Source organism: Clinocottus analis, unplaced genomic scaffold (assembly GCF_023055335.1).
Source record: "Clinocottus analis isolate CAN_PGR_092001 unplaced genomic scaffold, fCliAna1.0.p SCAF_7, whole genome shotgun sequence".
Lineage (NCBI taxonomy): Eukaryota > Metazoa > Chordata > Actinopteri > Perciformes > Cottidae > Clinocottus > Clinocottus analis.
This window is the reverse complement of record NW_027176229.1, coordinates 5485415-5503733: the sequence shown is the minus strand read 5'-3', so window position 1 is coordinate 5503733 and position 18319 is coordinate 5485415. Positions and strand designations below refer to the sequence as shown.

The window sequence follows — 18319 nt, the reverse complement described above, 5'->3', positions numbered from 1 at the left end:
TGTGTACGATTTTTGGTTTTAGAGAAACCAACGACAAATGTACAAAGAAGAATCTTAAAAAAAAAAAAAGGACTTTTATTGCTGTAATGTTTCACAGCAGCACTGAATCGTCATCGCATGAAACGATCGGATTTCAAATCGTTTTTCTTACAGCGACGGTTTTACAAGAAGACTGCGATCCCATGTGACGTCTGTCCACTACAAACACACAGTTACAGATAATGCACGCTGAAATATACAACTGCTAAGACCGGAAAGTGATTTAATAAAAGAACAGTTTGGAGAATCAAACTGATCGCAGGTGAACGTCTCCGTTTCCCGGTCAGCGGGCCGGATGGGAGCCGGGCAGCTTGTCGTAAGGCACCGCCAGGCCGATGTTGTAGTTGTAGCCCGAGGACTCGATGTAGTCGGACCTGCAGATGGGCAGGATGTGGTCCTGCGACAGCGCGTCCTCCGAGAAGTCGTAATGGCAGATGACTCCCCTGTGCCTGCACGATGAACACATGTGTAGCATTAGTATGAGAGATATCGCTTATTTCACGTGTTGAAAAATTGTTCTCGAGTCGCATATTAAGCAGGGATGAGATCAGTCTAGTTTAAAGCGCTGCTGCTTTAGCAGTAGACGGTGGTATTACTTGAAACCCTGGCTTTGGTCACTTCGTTGCGTGCTGCTTTGTAGGCTTGAATAAAATCAAACCACTGAGCGGAGCCGCAGGTTGTCTGGGAGATGTGGTCCCACTTTCAATTTCGTAAAATTAATGACAACAAGCTTCCGTCCATCCTGACCACGCTCCCGTTTATAATAACAAAGTGCTGTAATCACTTTGACAAAGGCAATATATTGCCGTTTAAAAGGAACAGTGCCATGTTTTTAGAGATCCACGTATTCGTTACGCAACTTCTACAGAAAAATAAATGTCAATTAGCTGAGTATTCCTGCCCGCTGGTGGGGAACGGGAGGTGGGCGTCGAGAAGAGATCTAGGATTTTTATAAAAAAAAGAACAAGAAGCAGAGAGCAGCAGGGAGGTCAGCGACCTGCGGTGAGCGGTGAGGTCGTCGTCTGTGATGCAGGCCCCCCTCGGCGCCTTGTCATCGGGGATGTTGGCCGTTACCAGGGTGCTGCTGTTGAAGCGTACGAGCCTCACAGGATGCCTGCAGCCGAGACGGAGAACAAACACCTTCAGCACAAAACGTGGGAATTTGTCGTGCCTCGTGTTGTGTTTTTCACTTTCAAAATGCAGATTTGATCCGTCAGACGAGGCAAACAACATATTCTGCTGGGGCGATCATTCGGGGATCAAGACGACGGCATCGACGAGACGAAACAAGGCGTGTGCAATCACTGGGTTAATTAACTCTAATCTCAAAAAAAGGGCACACACACACACACACACACACACACACACACACACACACACACACACACACACATCACGACTGCGGCGCGTTGGAAACGAAACAGAGACGTCTCTGAAGCGTGCGCCTCACGGGTGCAGCCGAGAGTTGAGAAGACAGACATTCCCACCTGTTGTGCATCTCCCACAGCTTCGCTCCCGTCCTCGTCTCCCACACGCACGCCAACCCTTCGCCTCCGCCGCTAACGACCTTCCAGTCGTCCGCCTGCACCGAGGTGACGCCCATGTGGTGGGCGTACAGGGACGCCGCGGAGGAGCCGGCCCGGAGGTCGAACACCCTGACCCTTGAGATGAACAAATAGTTTGTCTTATTAATGAGGAATGGGTTGTTTTTTGTTTTTTTTTGCCGTGCGGCTCGAAGGGAAACATGAAACATTATCATCATCATTATTATTATTAAGGGCCAACACTTGAATGTGGGAATGTCTTCGGCGCTGCAAGTGAGTCCTGCAAGAGAATAAGAAGTGAAGCCAGTGCAATAGTCACATTTACAGTGAAGCTCGGTGATTTGGGATTTAACTTCCGGCTCACAGAGAGGCGTGGGACTCCAAGACTGCACAAGAGAGAGAGCACAGTGTGTCAAAGACTGCATTCATGTCCAGACAAAAGAACACTATTCTCACTTCAGGAGGGAACTTTTCAACATTCAGTCACGGGACTAAAGACGAACACAAAGCTGAGGCTGATGTGCCAATGCCAGCTTTTAGTTCCTGCCTCATTTATCCTGAGACGAACCCAAATATCAAATGATTCCTCCTCCCGCTCTCGAGGCCAGAAACAACAACGAACTTGTCAAAAAGATGGAGAATTTATAAAGCCAGTGTGGACTGAGACCGACGAACCAACGAAGCGTTAGATAAAAAACACACACAAAAAAACACATGATGGTAGAAATTGAGTATCGCAACAGATCGAGTGGAGGGTGTGAAAGAAAAAAAAAAAATGAAGAAACAAACGCATGAATTCAGGGTGTGTAAAATGACAGCAGGTACAAAATACAGATCAACCAGCAAGATTTTATGCAGTGTGACGAAAAGACGTCTCACACCCCTCCACACAGCGAACAGAAATAAAGAACTGATTTGAGGATTTTTGCTAATAAAAACTGGGAAAATGCGGCCAAACGCAAACGATTCATGTGGATTTTTCCTCTCTAATAGTTTCATTGTTTGCGTCTGGTGTCATTTTGTATTGCTTTTCAGTCCGTTGCACAAAGCACTTCACACTTTGGGAAAAGTGTGCGATATTTAAATTTACAATATTATAATTACCGTAATGATAATTATCATCGTTATAATTAATATTTTTTAAATGATTTGTATTAGTAGTTATTTAATAAAAAAGAAAAAAAAAAGAAAAACGGCAATAACAGCATGGCCGTCTGGGTTTCATGAGCAGCAGCGGCCCAGGGGACCTGCAGCTCCATCTGTTGTCATTGTGGCTTTATTACAGCTGAAAGCATCCAGGACATGACTCCATCCAGGCTCAGCCTCCTTCCAAGACCTCATTAGCATAATGAAATTCACTTAAGGGACTCAAACTGATTACATTTCTGCTTCCACAGATTTTTTTTTTTTTTTTCCTCCTTTCTTTTCTTCCAAGAATCAGAGTCAAGCGGCTAAATGGGTGCCGCGCTGGAGTTGTCCGCGGTTGGTTTCTCCCGTTTTGTGGCCTTACGACGCGACGGAGGCGCACGTTTAAACGAAGACGGGCCGCGAGGGAACCCCGAATCCAACGCAGGAGGAGGAGACCACCCCTCCGTCTTCGAGAGCCGCCAGTGGACACGCTACTCTTCGTTGATCTGGAGGAGCTCTGTGCAGGGAAGGTTGGGATACCTCCAGTTACGTTTCCTGCGGCCCGGACGAGAGATTAACTGTGATTGGGTGATACCAAGCGGTCTTGTTTGGTATTTCACTCTCGTTTGACCTTTGCGGTTACAACCTGCGGGTTAAAAGATGACATACTGAACCAAAGTGGCGGCCCCTGCCATGCCTGGAAACATGTTGTTGGTTTGACTGAAAAAAACAACAACAAAAAAACAGTTTGAATACATTTAAAAGTAACCACTTAAATTCAAATCCTAGGCTTCAAGTGGCCTTGAGGCTGGACTCAGGAAGTGCAGACCTGCACGGTGATAATGACCAATAGCCACAGGTATGGCACTCACTACTTCTTCCCTTCCTCTCTAACTGGGTCCAATTTTGCTCCGAGCGCACATCTTCCCAGTTTGCACAGACGTGGCCTTCTTCCCAAAGCGGCCCTTATCAAGACCCCTCATTTGCTGCCTGGATCCCCCCAAAAAAAACACACACACACACAAAAAAAAACAACAGAGGGACAGAACTCATTTGGACAAAGAGAAGGGATGCATTAGGCTTTGGCCTTCAGCCACGCTGTCAGAGGGCCAAGATCGCCCACCGTCTCCCTCATTTGTCTTCGACTGAGCGCGGCGTCAGCTGGGGCCAAAGTGGACGAGCCAAGTTAGTGTGTGTGTGTGTGTCTAGGAGTACAACTACACATCAGAACGGCAAAGACCAAAAGTGAAGCGGAAATGAATTGAATGAAGGCTAACAATGCTCTGGCCAGAAAGCAATTTAAATTCCGAAATAAAAAAGACAATGCTGAGCATTTCCTTTTGGCAGCACTTTCTTTCTTTTTGTTTAATTGATTCTTTTGCTGGAGTTGCTAGGAGTCATAGCTAGTAAGAAGAGGAGCAAGAGAAAAAAGATCCTAAACAATATGATGTGGTCTGTCTTTCGCTTTCAGCCAACTCCTCCACAGCCAGATGGATCTGCTTGTGAATAGAAACAGCAGGGGCAGCTTTGGATGAAGACGCGCCAGGGATTTTTTATTTTCCTGCCAGCTCATGCACCGCAGCATCCGCTAACAAGTGCAGAACAGATGAATGGCTCTTTTATGTGTCTTTTCCTCATCTGGAGAGCCAGGTTAGCGACGAGGCATGTGTGTGTGTGTGTGTGTGTGTGCGTGTGTTGTCGCTGGATGGGATCAAGAAGGCCAGATTTCTTTTTGTCGTATAGTATCCCAGGTAATGGAGGAGACAGACAGACATCTCTATTCAACACCAAAGAACAAAACGTCTCACATCTACGCATGTCAATGCCTCCGTATTCTGTTTTTTTTTTTTTTTTTCTTCCTCCCCTTCTCTCTCAAGGCAACGGCGCGACTCAGAAGTGTGACTAATGCACGAATTGAAAAGAGCCTCGTCTTCTCGCCACACTTCAACACCTGTTCGCCACGGCGAGGGCCGCAGCCTCGGCTGCCGCGCCTCCGCCATCAAGTGTCACTGCGGGGGAACTATTTAGGGACGCACTCCACTCGGCTTAGGTTCTTGGCTCCGTGTCGTCCGCTTGTGATGTTTGGATGAATCTCAAGCGTTGAGAGATTCTCCGTCTGACAATGTCAGGGAGGTGGGGGGGGGGGATCGATACAGCATAGTATCGCGATATATTGCGTGGCGGTATTGTATCGATACTCGGCTTTCTTTTATTTAATCAGTTCTAAACGTTTCGGTGACAATTTTGTTGACCAAGTTTTCCTTTTGGGGACAATTTGCGGTGGAATTTTTTGGGAATAAATCGCGTTGTATCGCAATGCTCAATGTATCGCGATAATATCGTATCGGGACTTGCGTATCGTGACGCTATTGTATCGTGGGACCTCCGGTGATCCCCACCCCGAGACAATGTGTGGTGTTTTTTTTTGTCGGCGGCGTCTCGGCGTCCTACCTCCTGTCTTTGTTCCCGCACACCAGCAGGTGAGGAGGGCCGTCTCTCAGGTTGACGCAGGTGAAATCTCCCAGCGAGTCGCCGACGCACGCCACAGGTTTGCCCGTCTCCAGGCTGTAGACGTGGATCTGAAACAAGCACAGGGCGCGGATCCACCGTTTTATAAGTCAGTCAACCTCCAAATTCACGAGCAGCGAAGGTTTCAGAGGGCACAACGAACCGAGACGCGGGTTCGACTTAAGTTGAAGTAAACGCGGCGACATCATCATCGTCGCCATGGAATACAGAGGTGATGCAGACATTAGAAAGGATTCGCACGACCAAATATTAAAAATACATTATTTCATTTGATTACTTCAAGACAAGGCCAACAATGCTCATTAGACTAGAAAAACCCTCACGTTAAAGCTGGAAGCATCCAGTTTGATAGAAAACAAAAAAGGAAATTGTCAGAATACTTTGACTATATTCTTGCTTCATATACATTTGAGTATATTACATTTAAAAACTACAATGTTCTCATTTAACTTACTCAAATAATAGTCATTACCTTTTATTAAAGCTCCCAATTAGGCAATTTGCTCTGATCCTTGTTTCCTGTCCTGTTGAATCTCTTCAACTTGCACAATTTAAAAGCGACACACTGAAATAGACTCAACAGTGTTTGACGTTGTACATCGTACAGGAGACAAAACGCAGCGGGCGGCAGTGACGCGAAGCAGCGCACGACTTGTAAATCTGGTGAATCTTTATTAAAACATAAATCAACCTCGGGGCATTCTTCCATCACGGGGCCGAGATGCGGTCCGTTGCCTCCGGCTCGCCGGCTGCAACGAAACTTTCTTCGTACAAACTACAATGATGTCATCTGGAGCTGGCCTAATTGGTCAATTAGTGGCTGGTGTTTTCTCATCCAAACGAGACAGAACAAACAGGACGACCGCCAGGCAAAATTGTCTTTGAATAATTTAAGCGATTAAGAAATTAAACCGAGGAGGGGAGGGATGAGTGAGGGGAGGAGGGAGGGGGGGGTTGAAGAGAGAGAGAGAGAGATGGAGAGACATCGATGAAGATAAAGAAGTTTGACTGAAGGTAAAATAAAACACAGCGGCATGATGTAAGCCTTGAGGAGGTGCCAGCAGCTCCTGCGTGTCCCTCGTTCGGGCCAAGAGGAGCTTTAATTGTGCACCACCTCGGGGCAGAGCCCAAATTACACCGGACATTGAAATGACAGCTTGATAGGATTTGGACAGCAGGAGGAGACGTCAGGAGAGGGAGGAGGGACTCAAGTTCATCCTGCTGTTTTCTCGATGAACCTTCGCGGTTTCTGGGAGATATTTCTTATTAAATCTCTCGCTAAAATGAAGGAACGTCGCCGAGGGAGGCCAAGGGGCCGCTTTGTGATGATAAAGGGGGCTGTTTGGAGACCACCGCAGCATGCTTTGAGGAATATTAATCATGAGCGCGACTACAGAGGAGTAGTTAGGTTAATGCACTTGCTGGAGCACCAGTGAGGCGCGCGGACAAAGGAAACTCTAATGGCGGCTTGTAACTGGATGTTAATGTAATTACTCCCCTTTGCTTTCAGAAAGATGAAACATTCGGCAATTATTGCTTCGCTTTAGAGAGAAAACCTTTTCATGTCGGCCGCCGCCTGTATTGTTGAACACACAAATTTGTTCCGGAGCGCAGAATTTGGGGCGGTTTTGAATTCACCTCAAGTGGGAGATGAAAACCCCGGGAATAGAAAGCCACGCGTCGAAGGCTTTTGTCACGCCGAACAAAAAAAACGCGGGCGGATTTCAGCGGAGACCGACAAGGCCGACGCCCAGCTGAGGTGAAAGGTTGGACCGCGATCCGCAGAGACCGCTGGCTTCACCCGTGGCCCGCGATCCCCCCGCCCCCCGTCACACACAAACACTCGAGTCTGGAACAAATGTGGATTAGGAGCTCCTTTCGGTTCGGACACCATGTTTACAAAAAGAGATGAGCACATTGGACCGAATGCACGATAGCAACAAGTATCGCATCACTTTGAGTCTTTCTTGAGTTGCAGAGAAGCGTGTGTACAGCTGTGTTTCCTGGTTTCCTTGTGCCGCTCGGCTCATTAGAGGTTTATGGTCCTAAACTAATTAAACAAAGGCGAAATGGATAAGGAAAGCAAGTAGACACCCTCGTGTCATCCACCAGAATGCCAAGACTGGAATTTGAACGTCCTGTGACAGCGTCATGTGTGTCAGAAACCCGGAGAAACCCTTTTTCATACTGTTGGAGGAGACAGGTGATCTTGAGGAGGAGATAGCAGCTCAACAATAGTTGCCACATCATCTGAAAGCTTTGAACCTGAAGATTCTTTTGGGCGGTGACGTCATTTGTTGCACAGATTTCGTGCAAGATGCAAGCACTTCGTCCCACTCTGGCCTCGTGGCTGGTTCCCCACCTTCACACTGAACGTGCTTCCTCCACAGTGTACTCCCTTGTGGGCTCATGTCCCCGACGGGGGAGGGGGGGGGGGGCACGAGGCGGCATCCACGAGCACCAGATTACACCCCAGATTACACATAGTGACTGATATGCAATACTTTTTTTCGGCACTCCCGAGTCGCTGCACTTCTGATCCTCGTGTACGTCTGTGAGGAGCAACGTGGTCCAGACTTTCTAAATATCTCATATTCAAACCAGAAAGGCGGTCTCCGCCTGGTGCGTCTGCAACGGCCGAGGCTGCATTGTGCGATTGAATGAGTAAATCCCACAACACAATAGCGCATGGTTTTCCTGGGGAACTTCATCAGAAGGTCGCGCGCCGGGGAATCCTGCGTTGATCCCTGCCGATGCTTCCACCCATCCCGCATGGAGGATCGTGGGCGGCTTTACTGAATGGGGGAAACCGCCTCTATCTGTCTTTCTCTGTGTGTCTTTATCCACGAGGCCCTATCTACATTAAACCATCATAGCCAGCCCTCTGAACTAGAGCCACCGGGAGGACGACAGGTTGCTGTGGTACAGCCGCCGCCGCCGCCGCAGCAGACGGATGGTTTGCCAGCGGAGACGCCAGCCACGAGCTGACAGCCCAGCCACGAGCTGGGCGGGCGCCCGGGTGCCCCCGGTCCGCTGGCAGGAAGGTGGCCGGCCGGGTGGTGGCCAGTGGCCACACAACCACACACACAACCACACACAGGGGAGGTCTTGAGGAGAAAACAAGCTACACGATAACGCAGAGCAAAATATGATAAAGAATCTTCTGTGTCAGTGGTTCTCAAATACTTATGTACATGAGATTTGTAAAAGAAAATATATTTTAAATTAGCATCCGTTCGAAAATCCTTTAAAACTAGCTATTTTCAAGATATTGTATTTTATATATATTAAAATATAAGTGTAAGTTCATAAACTGAATTGATATTTTATATTAAATCAGACACTGCATTACATTTTCAACCGGTCAGGAGGCCCGAAGAGGGAACATCAACACTGAATCATGGACACAAAGCAGCGGCTGGACTTTGATGGAAGATTTTTTGATCAACTAAAAGAAACTGCGACAAACTCTGTGATCGAATTAAGTAAAAACTAAACAAAAACAAAAAAATATGACAATGTGGTTGAGTTCATGCAAGTCAGAATGCTGTAAATTAAAATGTTCGACTCGTCTGCGAGACTAAAAGGTGTGAGATGACTTCCTGGATGTCATATTGACAGATTTTAATGAAGCATATGTTTTCTTACTAAAGGTTGCAGCCAAATCCTGCTTTGTCTGATTCGCAGTCGGAAATTTCTGTTAGAAGCGTGATGAGTGACAAACAGGTTAATTACATTTGTGATGTATTTTAATTAGTAAGAGAAGTATGCTAATCCAACAGGCTGGATAGAAAGACTTCTTTCTTTGCTTAAAAAAGAATAAAATCGAAAAAGCAAAGTGCTCAAGGAAAGGAAACAATGCTTTGTATCCTTAACTTGGGACATTTTAAAGCTGAACATTTATTCTTTATTCATTTCTGTATGAAAATTATGGTTTAATTTGGTTTTATTGGGCTGCATCAACAACAATTCAAGATTAGGTTTCAAAAAATAGAAGAAAAAAAATTCTTAACGTGTAGAAAAAGAAAATTGACAAAAATTGACAAGTTTGAAATTCATATTCTTTGACAGATTTCTGTTCAAAAGCAGGTAAAAAAAAATACAAATAAAAAAAAACTACGATTGGATTATTCTTCCATCTATGAAAATAAGTGTGATGATTTTCGTTATTGATCCATCTGCAGATTATAGAGAGATATATTTTTGGGGCATATTAATGTCAGTTAAAAGTTAAACCATTTGTCCAAAACTCTAACCCTTAAAACTATATTAAACGAGAAACAGACACTTCCTGGAGATGTTCAGAACGTTCACTCCAATTAATCAATTATCACAATAGTTGCATCTTTTAATCGATTAATCCGCAAATAATTTCCGCTCTAAATGAAATATATTAAATCCAACAGAGGCGGTAAAACATAGTTTTAAAGGCCTTTAAGAGAAAACTTCAGAAACACTTAACTTTTAATAAGAAATGTAGCATTAGTCGTTTGTGTTACTTTAAATGCACAACACAAACAACACTTAGTGGATAGACGTCTGCCGCTGCGTCTCTGTTGGCTCGTGACGGAGGAGGCTGCTCCGCCCTCGCTGCTCTCCCTCCTCGGTCCACTGTGTGGAGCTTCAGCTCTCCGTCTCCGCTCCATCGGGGGTGATGTCAGCGGAGGAGCCGTGCCAGAAGCCCGCCTCGAACAAACAGATTGCTGCGCACACACGCGGCGGCGCTCGGGTGGCGCTCGCTGTTTTAAAGCTTCCATTTGGCCTGTCGCTACGGCAACTAACATCTGCTTTTTTTTTTTTTCTCCCCCCCCCCCCCCTCTCATCTTTTTTGAAATTTTTTTTTTATGAAAACATCTTTGGATGCAGCAGCTTTCTTGATCCTTTGTTTGATCTGTTGTGACAAAAGATATCGTGATGAAGAGCGCCTTTTAAAGAATGCGTTCCCGGTCCCGACGGGATCCTTTGTCTCGGGGCTCTTTGAGCTTTCTATCTAAAGGCTCGAGAGTCAATTAGGAGCACGGGGTCCTTAGTAACGCCGTATTATTAGAAGCAAACAAATGCAGCTCGGGGAACAAAAGTTGATCAAGAGTACCCTGAAAGGCTGCAGTAATTAGGAGCAGGGCGCGCCGCCGTCCGCTATAGAGCGATCCCCTACAGGTGCACGGCATTCCTTCCTCGGGGGACGTCGAGTGACAGCGCTCACGCCGTTACATTTACACGCAGAGAACAGTCTTTGATTGCGTTGCGTCCAAAACATTTAAATCCACTGACAGCAGTCGACCAGACTTCATGCAAAACAACAACAAAAACGTCATTTCTATGTTCGTTTGACTCACGAGGGCAGAAACGATGCGTCTCCAAGCCAGTGATTAAACTCATGTTCTGAAACCTTTCATGCAAATTAGCGAGGACGCGGTAGATTCTCTTTTTTTTTGTGTTGTTTTTACAATCCATCTAAAAATCCAGCTGCACACACTTCCGAGGCTTTGCCATCTACTTTGTCCACATTCAAGGTCGGGTTTAGGTGCATTTGTCTTCCCGGGACTTTTCAATTCCAGAAAGCACAAAAGAGGCCTTGATACGGTTCCATCAATCCCATTAACATCCACACGCCAGAGTGCAGTTCACAATGGGCCAGATAATCATCACAATATAAAAAGTAGCTCATTCAGGTTTGAACTACTCACCTGAACTCGTCTTGCCTTCCAAGGCATTCATTCGTGATCTCAGATCTGGACCTGCTTCACTTCGCATAGGACTCATCTATTAAGCCAAGCTTTTATATTTGTGTTTGTGTTTAGTTGTTTTTCTGTATCGTCGGTGTCCTTGGACTACATGAAAGGGGCTTCAAATCCAATGTATTAGTCGTATTTAACGCCACAATCAATTTGGACCCTTCTTGCCGTCGTCGACGATGCCGCGTACGCAAGATATTATCAGATCGGACTCGACGAGATACGCGCCGCGCGTTGAAAAGCTCACATTTGAAAACAGAAACATGCGCGCCCCGAGTCACCGAGCCCACCTTGTTTCCCCCGTCGTGCGTCGTCCAGCCCGTGCGCTTCACTCCGAAGGCGACGTGCGCGGCGGAGGCATCCAGACAGGTGACGGGGTGGCCGTAGACGGAGTGGAGCGGCCGCGGCCGCTCCTCCCGGGGGTCCAACAGGTGCACGGCTTCCCCGGCTGCCAGGGCCGCCAGCGGGCACTGCTGCCCTCTGCCTGGCACCAACACCAGGCTCTCCACCTGCAGACAAGAGGGAGGCACGCTTTACAGGCGCAGAAGAAAATGTGGGGTTTTTTTTGTTTTTTTTCGCCAGATGAATTGAAGATAAATTACGTCCAAGAATTTCTATCAATATGTTTTTAGTTTTCTCATGAATCTATTGTACAACTTGGAACTAAAGGTGTTTTTTTATGAAACAAAAATCCTTTATTCTGCACATCCCAAGGTGATCTCTTTCAATGTTTTGTTCTGCGCAAACATCGGTTTAAAAAGCTAAAAGACATTCAACTTACGATAAAGTCTGAGAAAAGCAGAAAGTGCTCACACTTGGGAACTGATCAACTCATTCCTTATTTCAGCACAGTATTTGTTTCTTGCCAGAAACTGACGAGTTAAGGGTCCAAGTTTACGGGTAACTTTTTAAAACATGGACCTTACTTTCCTCATGTTTTTGTGACAATGTCTGCAAAAATTCAACAAAAAAAAAAAAAAAGAGTTGTTCGTCACATGAAAACAATAACATGGAAAAATATGGGGGTTAAAAAATATAGCAATCACCCTCTAAAGGCTTCCGTCATTACAAAAGGGTGGGTGAAATGTGTGAGGCGCAGCACGTTAATTAACACATTAACGCGCGGCGCCTGCCGTACGTGCGCGGGCTTCATCTGCCCCTCTTGCTTACGGTCTTGGGGAGCCGAGCCTGGCCGAGTGTTCTCCAGTAGCCGCGATCGTCGGCTCCGACCAGCCGAACGTCGGGCCCGGCGGCGGAGGCCAGGGCGGCGCCGTCGGGGCTCAGGGCCAGGGCCTGGATCCCCCCGGGGCTCTGGTAGTGATGGATGGGCTGCCCACCCGTCTCCGTGCTCCACAGGTCCACACAGCCTGCAGCCAACACAGTGACACCGGAGGAGATCGTACATATCTGATGTGATGTCTTGCTAGCACCAATAGAATAAATAAACAACTAAAGTATTTATATAGCTCATTTAAAAACTAAGTTTACAAAGTGCTCGATAGAGCTCTCCGACATAACTTAGATACCGGTAAACAAAAAGGACCATAAAAGGCAATGAATACAACAAAACCAGACTAATAACCAAAAAGCAAATGAAAAAGAAAATACACAAATTAAATATACAAACAGGAGAACAAAAGAACTGCATATTAGATCATAAAAGCACGACCTCACTTAAAAGCAAATCTATAAAAATAGTTTTAAGAAGTGATTTAAAAGAAGTTATTGATTCTGCAAGCCTCTATTTATTATCTAGTTAACAGGGCTAAATTAACTGAACGGTTGCAAATATATTCATGGCGAAAAATACAATTTCGGAGCATGCACGTGTCATATCTTCCTTTGTCGTGAGCTTTCAAACATTTCTTTTGTCTTCATCCGTCTCATTGTCCTCAGCAGAAAAGCAAACTGACATTGTGTGTGCTTGGTAAATATTCACACCCAAAATGTACACCTGGCATGGTTGAGTTCCACTGCGATGCAAATCTCTGCACAAATCTGAAAAAGTCAGGATTGCACAAACACAAACACACACACACACACACACACACACAGACACACACCGTCTTCATAAGCAGCTGCAGCCACTGCGCTGTTGACCTGGACGTGGCTGACATGGGGCCGGGGTTCGGAGTTCGCCGACAGGCCGTTAATCTTCAGGTGGGAGGCGGTCGAGTCCCAGTGCAGCGTGTCCCACAGCCGCACGTCGCCGGACGTGTACCTGGAGGGGACAAACAGAGCGCGTCGAGTCACGCTCGACGTACGTCAGCCGCGTGCATACGGCTTGGCACAAAAAGGCCGATGCACAGAGCTGCAGAGTAATTGCCCATTTCTCCACCAAAGGCTGACAAGTTTGTCCCCGCGAGAATACCTGACGTCACCCTCTCACCACTGAATCATTTCCCCTCTCACGCCTTCCTTCTTTACTCACTCTGACTTGTTGTTAGCTTTGTTTTTTCCGATAATCTTTGTTACACGATCTTTCCGGGATTACAGGGGTGTTGTTTGGGCGGAACAAGGCAGGACATTTCAGCCCGTATCGCTGGTCGCTGATGGCGGGGGGGGGGGGCTCTCTGGAGTTACGTCTGTAGGCGTTTCTTTGAATGCAGTTATTACACTTTGAATGTATCAGCATATTATATATCCTACAAAATATTTTGTTAAATGAAATTAGAAATATGTTGGTATTAAATCGGTGCTGATTTTTATATGAGTGAGCCGTTTAAAATGTTAGAGAAAAGTACTACATTTAAATAAATATCATAATTTCTTCATTGTCCAGGAAGACGGAGCGAGCAAATGTTTGATTATTTTTGTGTCGAGTCAAATGATCAACATAGAGAAGCTACAACCAGCAGGTGTATAGGTGTGTGTGTGTGTGTGTGTGTGTGTGTGTGTGTGTGTGTGTGTGTGTGTGTGTGTGTATTTTTTTGCATGATAAATCCTTCAAACAGCTGATTGGTTGTTGACAGTTGTCAAATCATTTTCTGTCAGTCCACAAACTGATTAATGAACCAATTGCTCCAGCAACGGTTGAGACGGCCAAAAAAACTGTAACTATTAATTAACCGAGTAGTTGATGGATGATAATGATAATTGATTGTTTGAATCATATTTCACAAATAAAAACAACAGTTTCTCCAGTGAGGGATTTGTTGCTTTTCTCTGTTGAACATAACAGTAAAGTTAATGTTTTTTCTCCTGTCAAATAAAGACTATTTTCGGACATTTTTTAATTTTTTTTACAGAAGATCATTTTATGATAAATAATAGTGAATAATGCACTATACTTCAGAAAAATATATATTTCTCTCTCTCAAAAATAAGGACACATTTTATTAAAAAGCCTTTGCTCATATCTGTAGGAGCGGTGCCGTCTACAGAGAAGGCCGTTCTGTGTGCCTGACGGTAAACCAGCAGACCTCTTGTCAACCAAACCACCGGCTCCCAGAATGCAGTGAGGCGGTCAACACAGCGATTCATACGTTTTCATCAGTCATACAAACGTCTCATAACTTGTTTTAATGATTTATAAACGTTAAATACGACCAGTCAAATCACGCACAACCCCCGTTTCATCCTCGTTTTTCCCCCTCGCTCTCCCCTGTTAGACTTCGGTTCTTCTGCTCTTCGCCCAAGTCAATGAGTTCTCACTGTGGGGGACGACTGCCAGCGTTACCACCTCCACAGATACCATCATGTCTGAGCAAGTATCCGCCTCGCAGCCAGAGTGTGTGTGACACAGTGACAGCAAGTGTGGCAGAGGGTGTGCATGTGCACGCCCGCCTGAGTGTGTGTGTGAGTGTGTGTGTGTGTGGCATTGCAAGGTTTGGCAGGAAGCAAAACAATAGGAATACACACGTTGGCTTAATTGGTACATCACCTCAACGCCGACTACCAACGGGGATGATGAGGCTGAATCTCATCCAAACACTGCGTCAAAAACTTTTAAAAAGCGCCAGAAACTTTGTGCCCAGAAGGACGCCGGCGATGCTCGTCGGGCCTCCGTGTGACTCCAAGAGGAGTTGGCTGGGTTAATGGGACGTGTTGCCTTTTAAGTGCCAAATCACATTCCACCAATTTTCCTAATAAGATTTCGTGGATGCAATTGAATCACTCTTGATTACTCTTAACTAGCTATTGATCCGTTTCAAGGTAAACAAATTCAGGGTACTTGCACTTCGATAAATGACCCTTTAGGTACCAATAATGGGGAAAGTATTGACGTTGTGAATTTGCGAGTGGCGCCGCGCGGACTTCAGAGTACGTTCACATTTTTTTTGCAAAGGAGCTTAACTTTCACGGGACTGATTTAGTACGGCGTGCCCTGCGTCTGCTCACACGGAGAGATGCAAACAAAAGCGCCTTCGCCGGTGAGACACGGCGAGACTGCGGGGAAATCTAATCACACCGCTCCCTGGAGACGCCGCACATCTCCGTGCGGGGCCGTCCATCACGCTCCCGCGGGGCCCGCGCAATCTATCACCGTCTCAGCTCAGTTTATTACAGGGCAGGGTTGGGTTTACACCAACCAACACTGCCACGAGTAGTGTATAAAGAATATGTAACAACCCAATGATCTGGAAAGTGGGTCGCAATATCAGCTAAATGCAATCCATACTAACTGATGGGTGTTCATTTTTGGGGTTCTGGTGGAGGGTGTACCCGTCACTTTATGTACACTGCGAGCCGCTGCCGGGCTTCTTTAGTGGATTTAAAATGCCAACGTGCTTTTAGTCTTAAAAACTATAAGATTGGTTCTAAACAGACACAAAATTCTTTATTTTTCTTTTTACTTTGAAGTGAATAAAGATCTGCTTGTAAAAATCTGCATTGGTTTTTCATGCATGAGATTATTGAGACTACTTGCATTTTTGCTAAAAACCCTACTTTAAAAGTCAATTGAGCTTATTCATTAAGGAATAAATGAAAGAAGAGTTTTGTACAGTCCGCTTGTTTGTTTTTCCCCATCTTTGTTGAGAAAATTGAGAGGGCATCATAACAAGCCATGATCTCACTGACTCATTACTCTGCTAAGCCAATAGGGAACGCTCTAAACTGCTTTGCAGCCGACAACAGAAGGCTGCAAAGCAGCGAGCTTGGAAAAAGGAACAGGCGCGTTTCCGAGAGTGAACAAAGCGACAATCAAAGACCTTGTGTGTCCGATTTTGCGTCCAAAGTTGCAGCTTGATGTTGGTGCATATCAGACGTCCGTGGAACTCACCCGGCCAAGACAAAGTTGTCACAACAGCTGACGTCACACAGCACTTTCCCCAGCTCGAACTGCAGCTGGCTGATGGATCCCACTCGATTCTGGACAGACAGATATGACTCAGCTGAAAACACTGTTCCATCCATAGCAGAAATGTTATCAATGCAGGCCAGCCCCGCCTTGTTGCATGGACCTAACACAGTGCTTTTGTTACTATTTTGTAGTCATTTGATATCAAACCATGATGTTTAAATTTTATAACAAGCCGTTTAAAACTGTGACTAATCCGGGAGAAAATACGTTCAAATTCAGACATGAACAAGAAAGTAGTTTAGTTGCATTGGGAGTGCAATTCTGAAAGAGACGGGGTCATGCAATCCCTCTACACTATAGAGGAGAAGAGGTTGGCTTCTAAAATTAAAGTGTTTTGTTATTATTTAAAGAGATCTTTGCCATCATGTTACAATATAAACTGGAGACATATAGTCCAGGTCTATAGGTGAAGCACGGTAAACTATGCACCAATTTCACCAGACAAACTCCAGTGCAGATGTGAGGGGATTCGGATTCACCGCAGCGGAAACAACTCGAGGCCCACCTTCCAGTTGGAGCGCACAGTCCTGGCCGAGTTCCTGCAGTCCCGCAGCGTGCTCTTCCAGCAAGGGGAGTCGGCCACGCTGGCACCCTGAAGGTAGCCCTCCGCCATGCACATCCTGAACCACAGAACGCCGTCCTCCGCGAGGACCCTCCAGGCTCTGCTTACCTGGGAGGAGATGAGGAAAGTGTCAGAAAGATCTGCTCCAGACTGAAGGCTTCGGTTATAAAAATCAAAACCTACTTTTAAATGAAGTTCTTCACCTTACGTTTCCCGACCTTTTTGGTTTGTGACCCCTTCAGAGTCAAATGAGTTGTATTGGCTCAAGAGTTTTTCGATAAGAAATGCTGTTATTTATGTAATATACCATTTTAAAGCTCTTTTTCTGTTTTTGTGGCAGAACCAACCATGGGCACATCACATCATTATGACGTTAATTAAAAGAGCTTATGCAAGGGCATCCTGCATTTGCACTCTTGCAGCGGTAGAGGTCAAAGGGTCAAATTCAGTTGTCCTCAGTGTCATGGAAATTTGACGTCAGATTGATTATAGTCTACGTTTCACAATGAGATATGACTTTGTGGTTGGTTGTGTAGGTAGTCATGTGGTATACAGGCTGTTGTCTAACGCAATGGTTTTGCCAAAAGTTCAACGGCAGCATCTCACCTGTGCACATCGGCCCAGCTCAGTACAGTTGAGGCCCTGGAATATCTGCAGGGCTAACTCGTACGGCAACTCAATGTCAAAGAACGGGATGTCGTTGACTTCATTCTGCAAAAGAAACAATTAAAACAGACATTATTTGCCTGTATTTATTCGATCAACCACCACATCCCAATCATCATTTTTCATTAACATCCTCATACCAGATCTTGAATGAGTTGATCCAACAGCTCCTCGTCTTTCTTCACCTTGCTCTTAGCCTGCTGCTGCTGATGTAGGGATGCGCTGCGCACACTAGTCATGTTTTGATACTGCCTCTTTCTCCTGGTTCTCTCCTCCTGAATCCTGTCCAGCAGGGGACTGGTCCTCCCATCCAGCAAACTACGTGCAATGGACACATATTCAGGCTGATCCTCTGACTCCGCTGCAGCTTCTCCCCCCCTTCCTCTTCCTCCTCCTCCTCCTCCTCCTCCTCCACGTGCTTCATCCTCTTCTGGTTTTGAAGGACTACAGGCCTCGTTTAGATTTTCAAAGTTTCTAAAATAACTATTTTTCAAGTCCCTCTGGCCTGACTGACTGGGGACGTCCAACGACGAAGGGGAAGGTGCACCAACAAGTCGCTGCTCCTCTGTATTACTCGTTAATTCGTCTTTCCAACGCTCCCTGAACGCAGCAAGCTCGTCTTCGGCCATAGTTATCGATCATACTTCATAAAATATCAATTTAAAAGTGTTATGAAGCGGTGTTGTGAGCTACACAGACCAGAAAAGGGACGGCTAGCTCGGGTCCGAAGCATAAACAAGCACGGGCCCTTCATTAATAACAGTCCGAAGAGGAACTACGCACTGCTTTACATTAGTTCCGCCAGTTTTTA

General features: G+C 45.8%; 1 protein-coding gene across 2 annotated transcripts; it reads right to left on the bottom strand.

The window, feature by feature from the left end:
* Positions 1-54: 54 nt before the first annotated feature.
* On the bottom strand, positions 55-18245 carry fbxw8 (F-box and WD repeat domain containing 8). Of its 2 annotated transcripts, XM_068604438.1 has the most exons (11): positions 17649-18245; positions 17449-17553; positions 16786-16950; positions 16200-16288; positions 13039-13196; positions 12146-12342; positions 11266-11484; positions 5163-5290; positions 1527-1700; positions 1037-1153; positions 55-488 (listed from the first exon to the last, which is right to left on the bottom strand). In XM_068604438.1, the coding sequence occupies exons 1-11, from the start codon at positions 18135-18137 to the stop codon at positions 323-325; spliced, it is 2007 nt and encodes a 668-aa protein (XP_068460539.1). In that variant the 5' UTR covers positions 18138-18245; the 3' UTR covers positions 55-322. The 2 variants fall into 2 exon arrangements, with proteins under 2 accessions (XP_068460539.1, XP_068460540.1); XM_068604439.1 differs by lacking the exons at positions 1037-1153; positions 1527-1700.
* Positions 18246-18319: the final 74 nt, after the last annotated feature.

Bases quoted from the DNA above. Each gene is read 5' to 3' on its own strand.
- fbxw8 (XM_068604438.1), bottom strand. From the start codon at position 18,137: ATGGCCGAAGACGAGCTTGCTGCGTTCAGGGAGCGTTGGAAAGACGAA. The intron at 17,554-17,648 runs GTATGAGGATGT...TTTCTTTTGCAG, and splicing joins ATCAACTCATTCAAGATCTG to AATGAAGTCAACGACATCCC. The intron at 5,291-11,265 runs GTGGGCTCGGTG...TGCTTGTTTCAG, and splicing joins CGCACGACGGGGGAAACAAG to ATCCACGTCTACAGCCTGGA.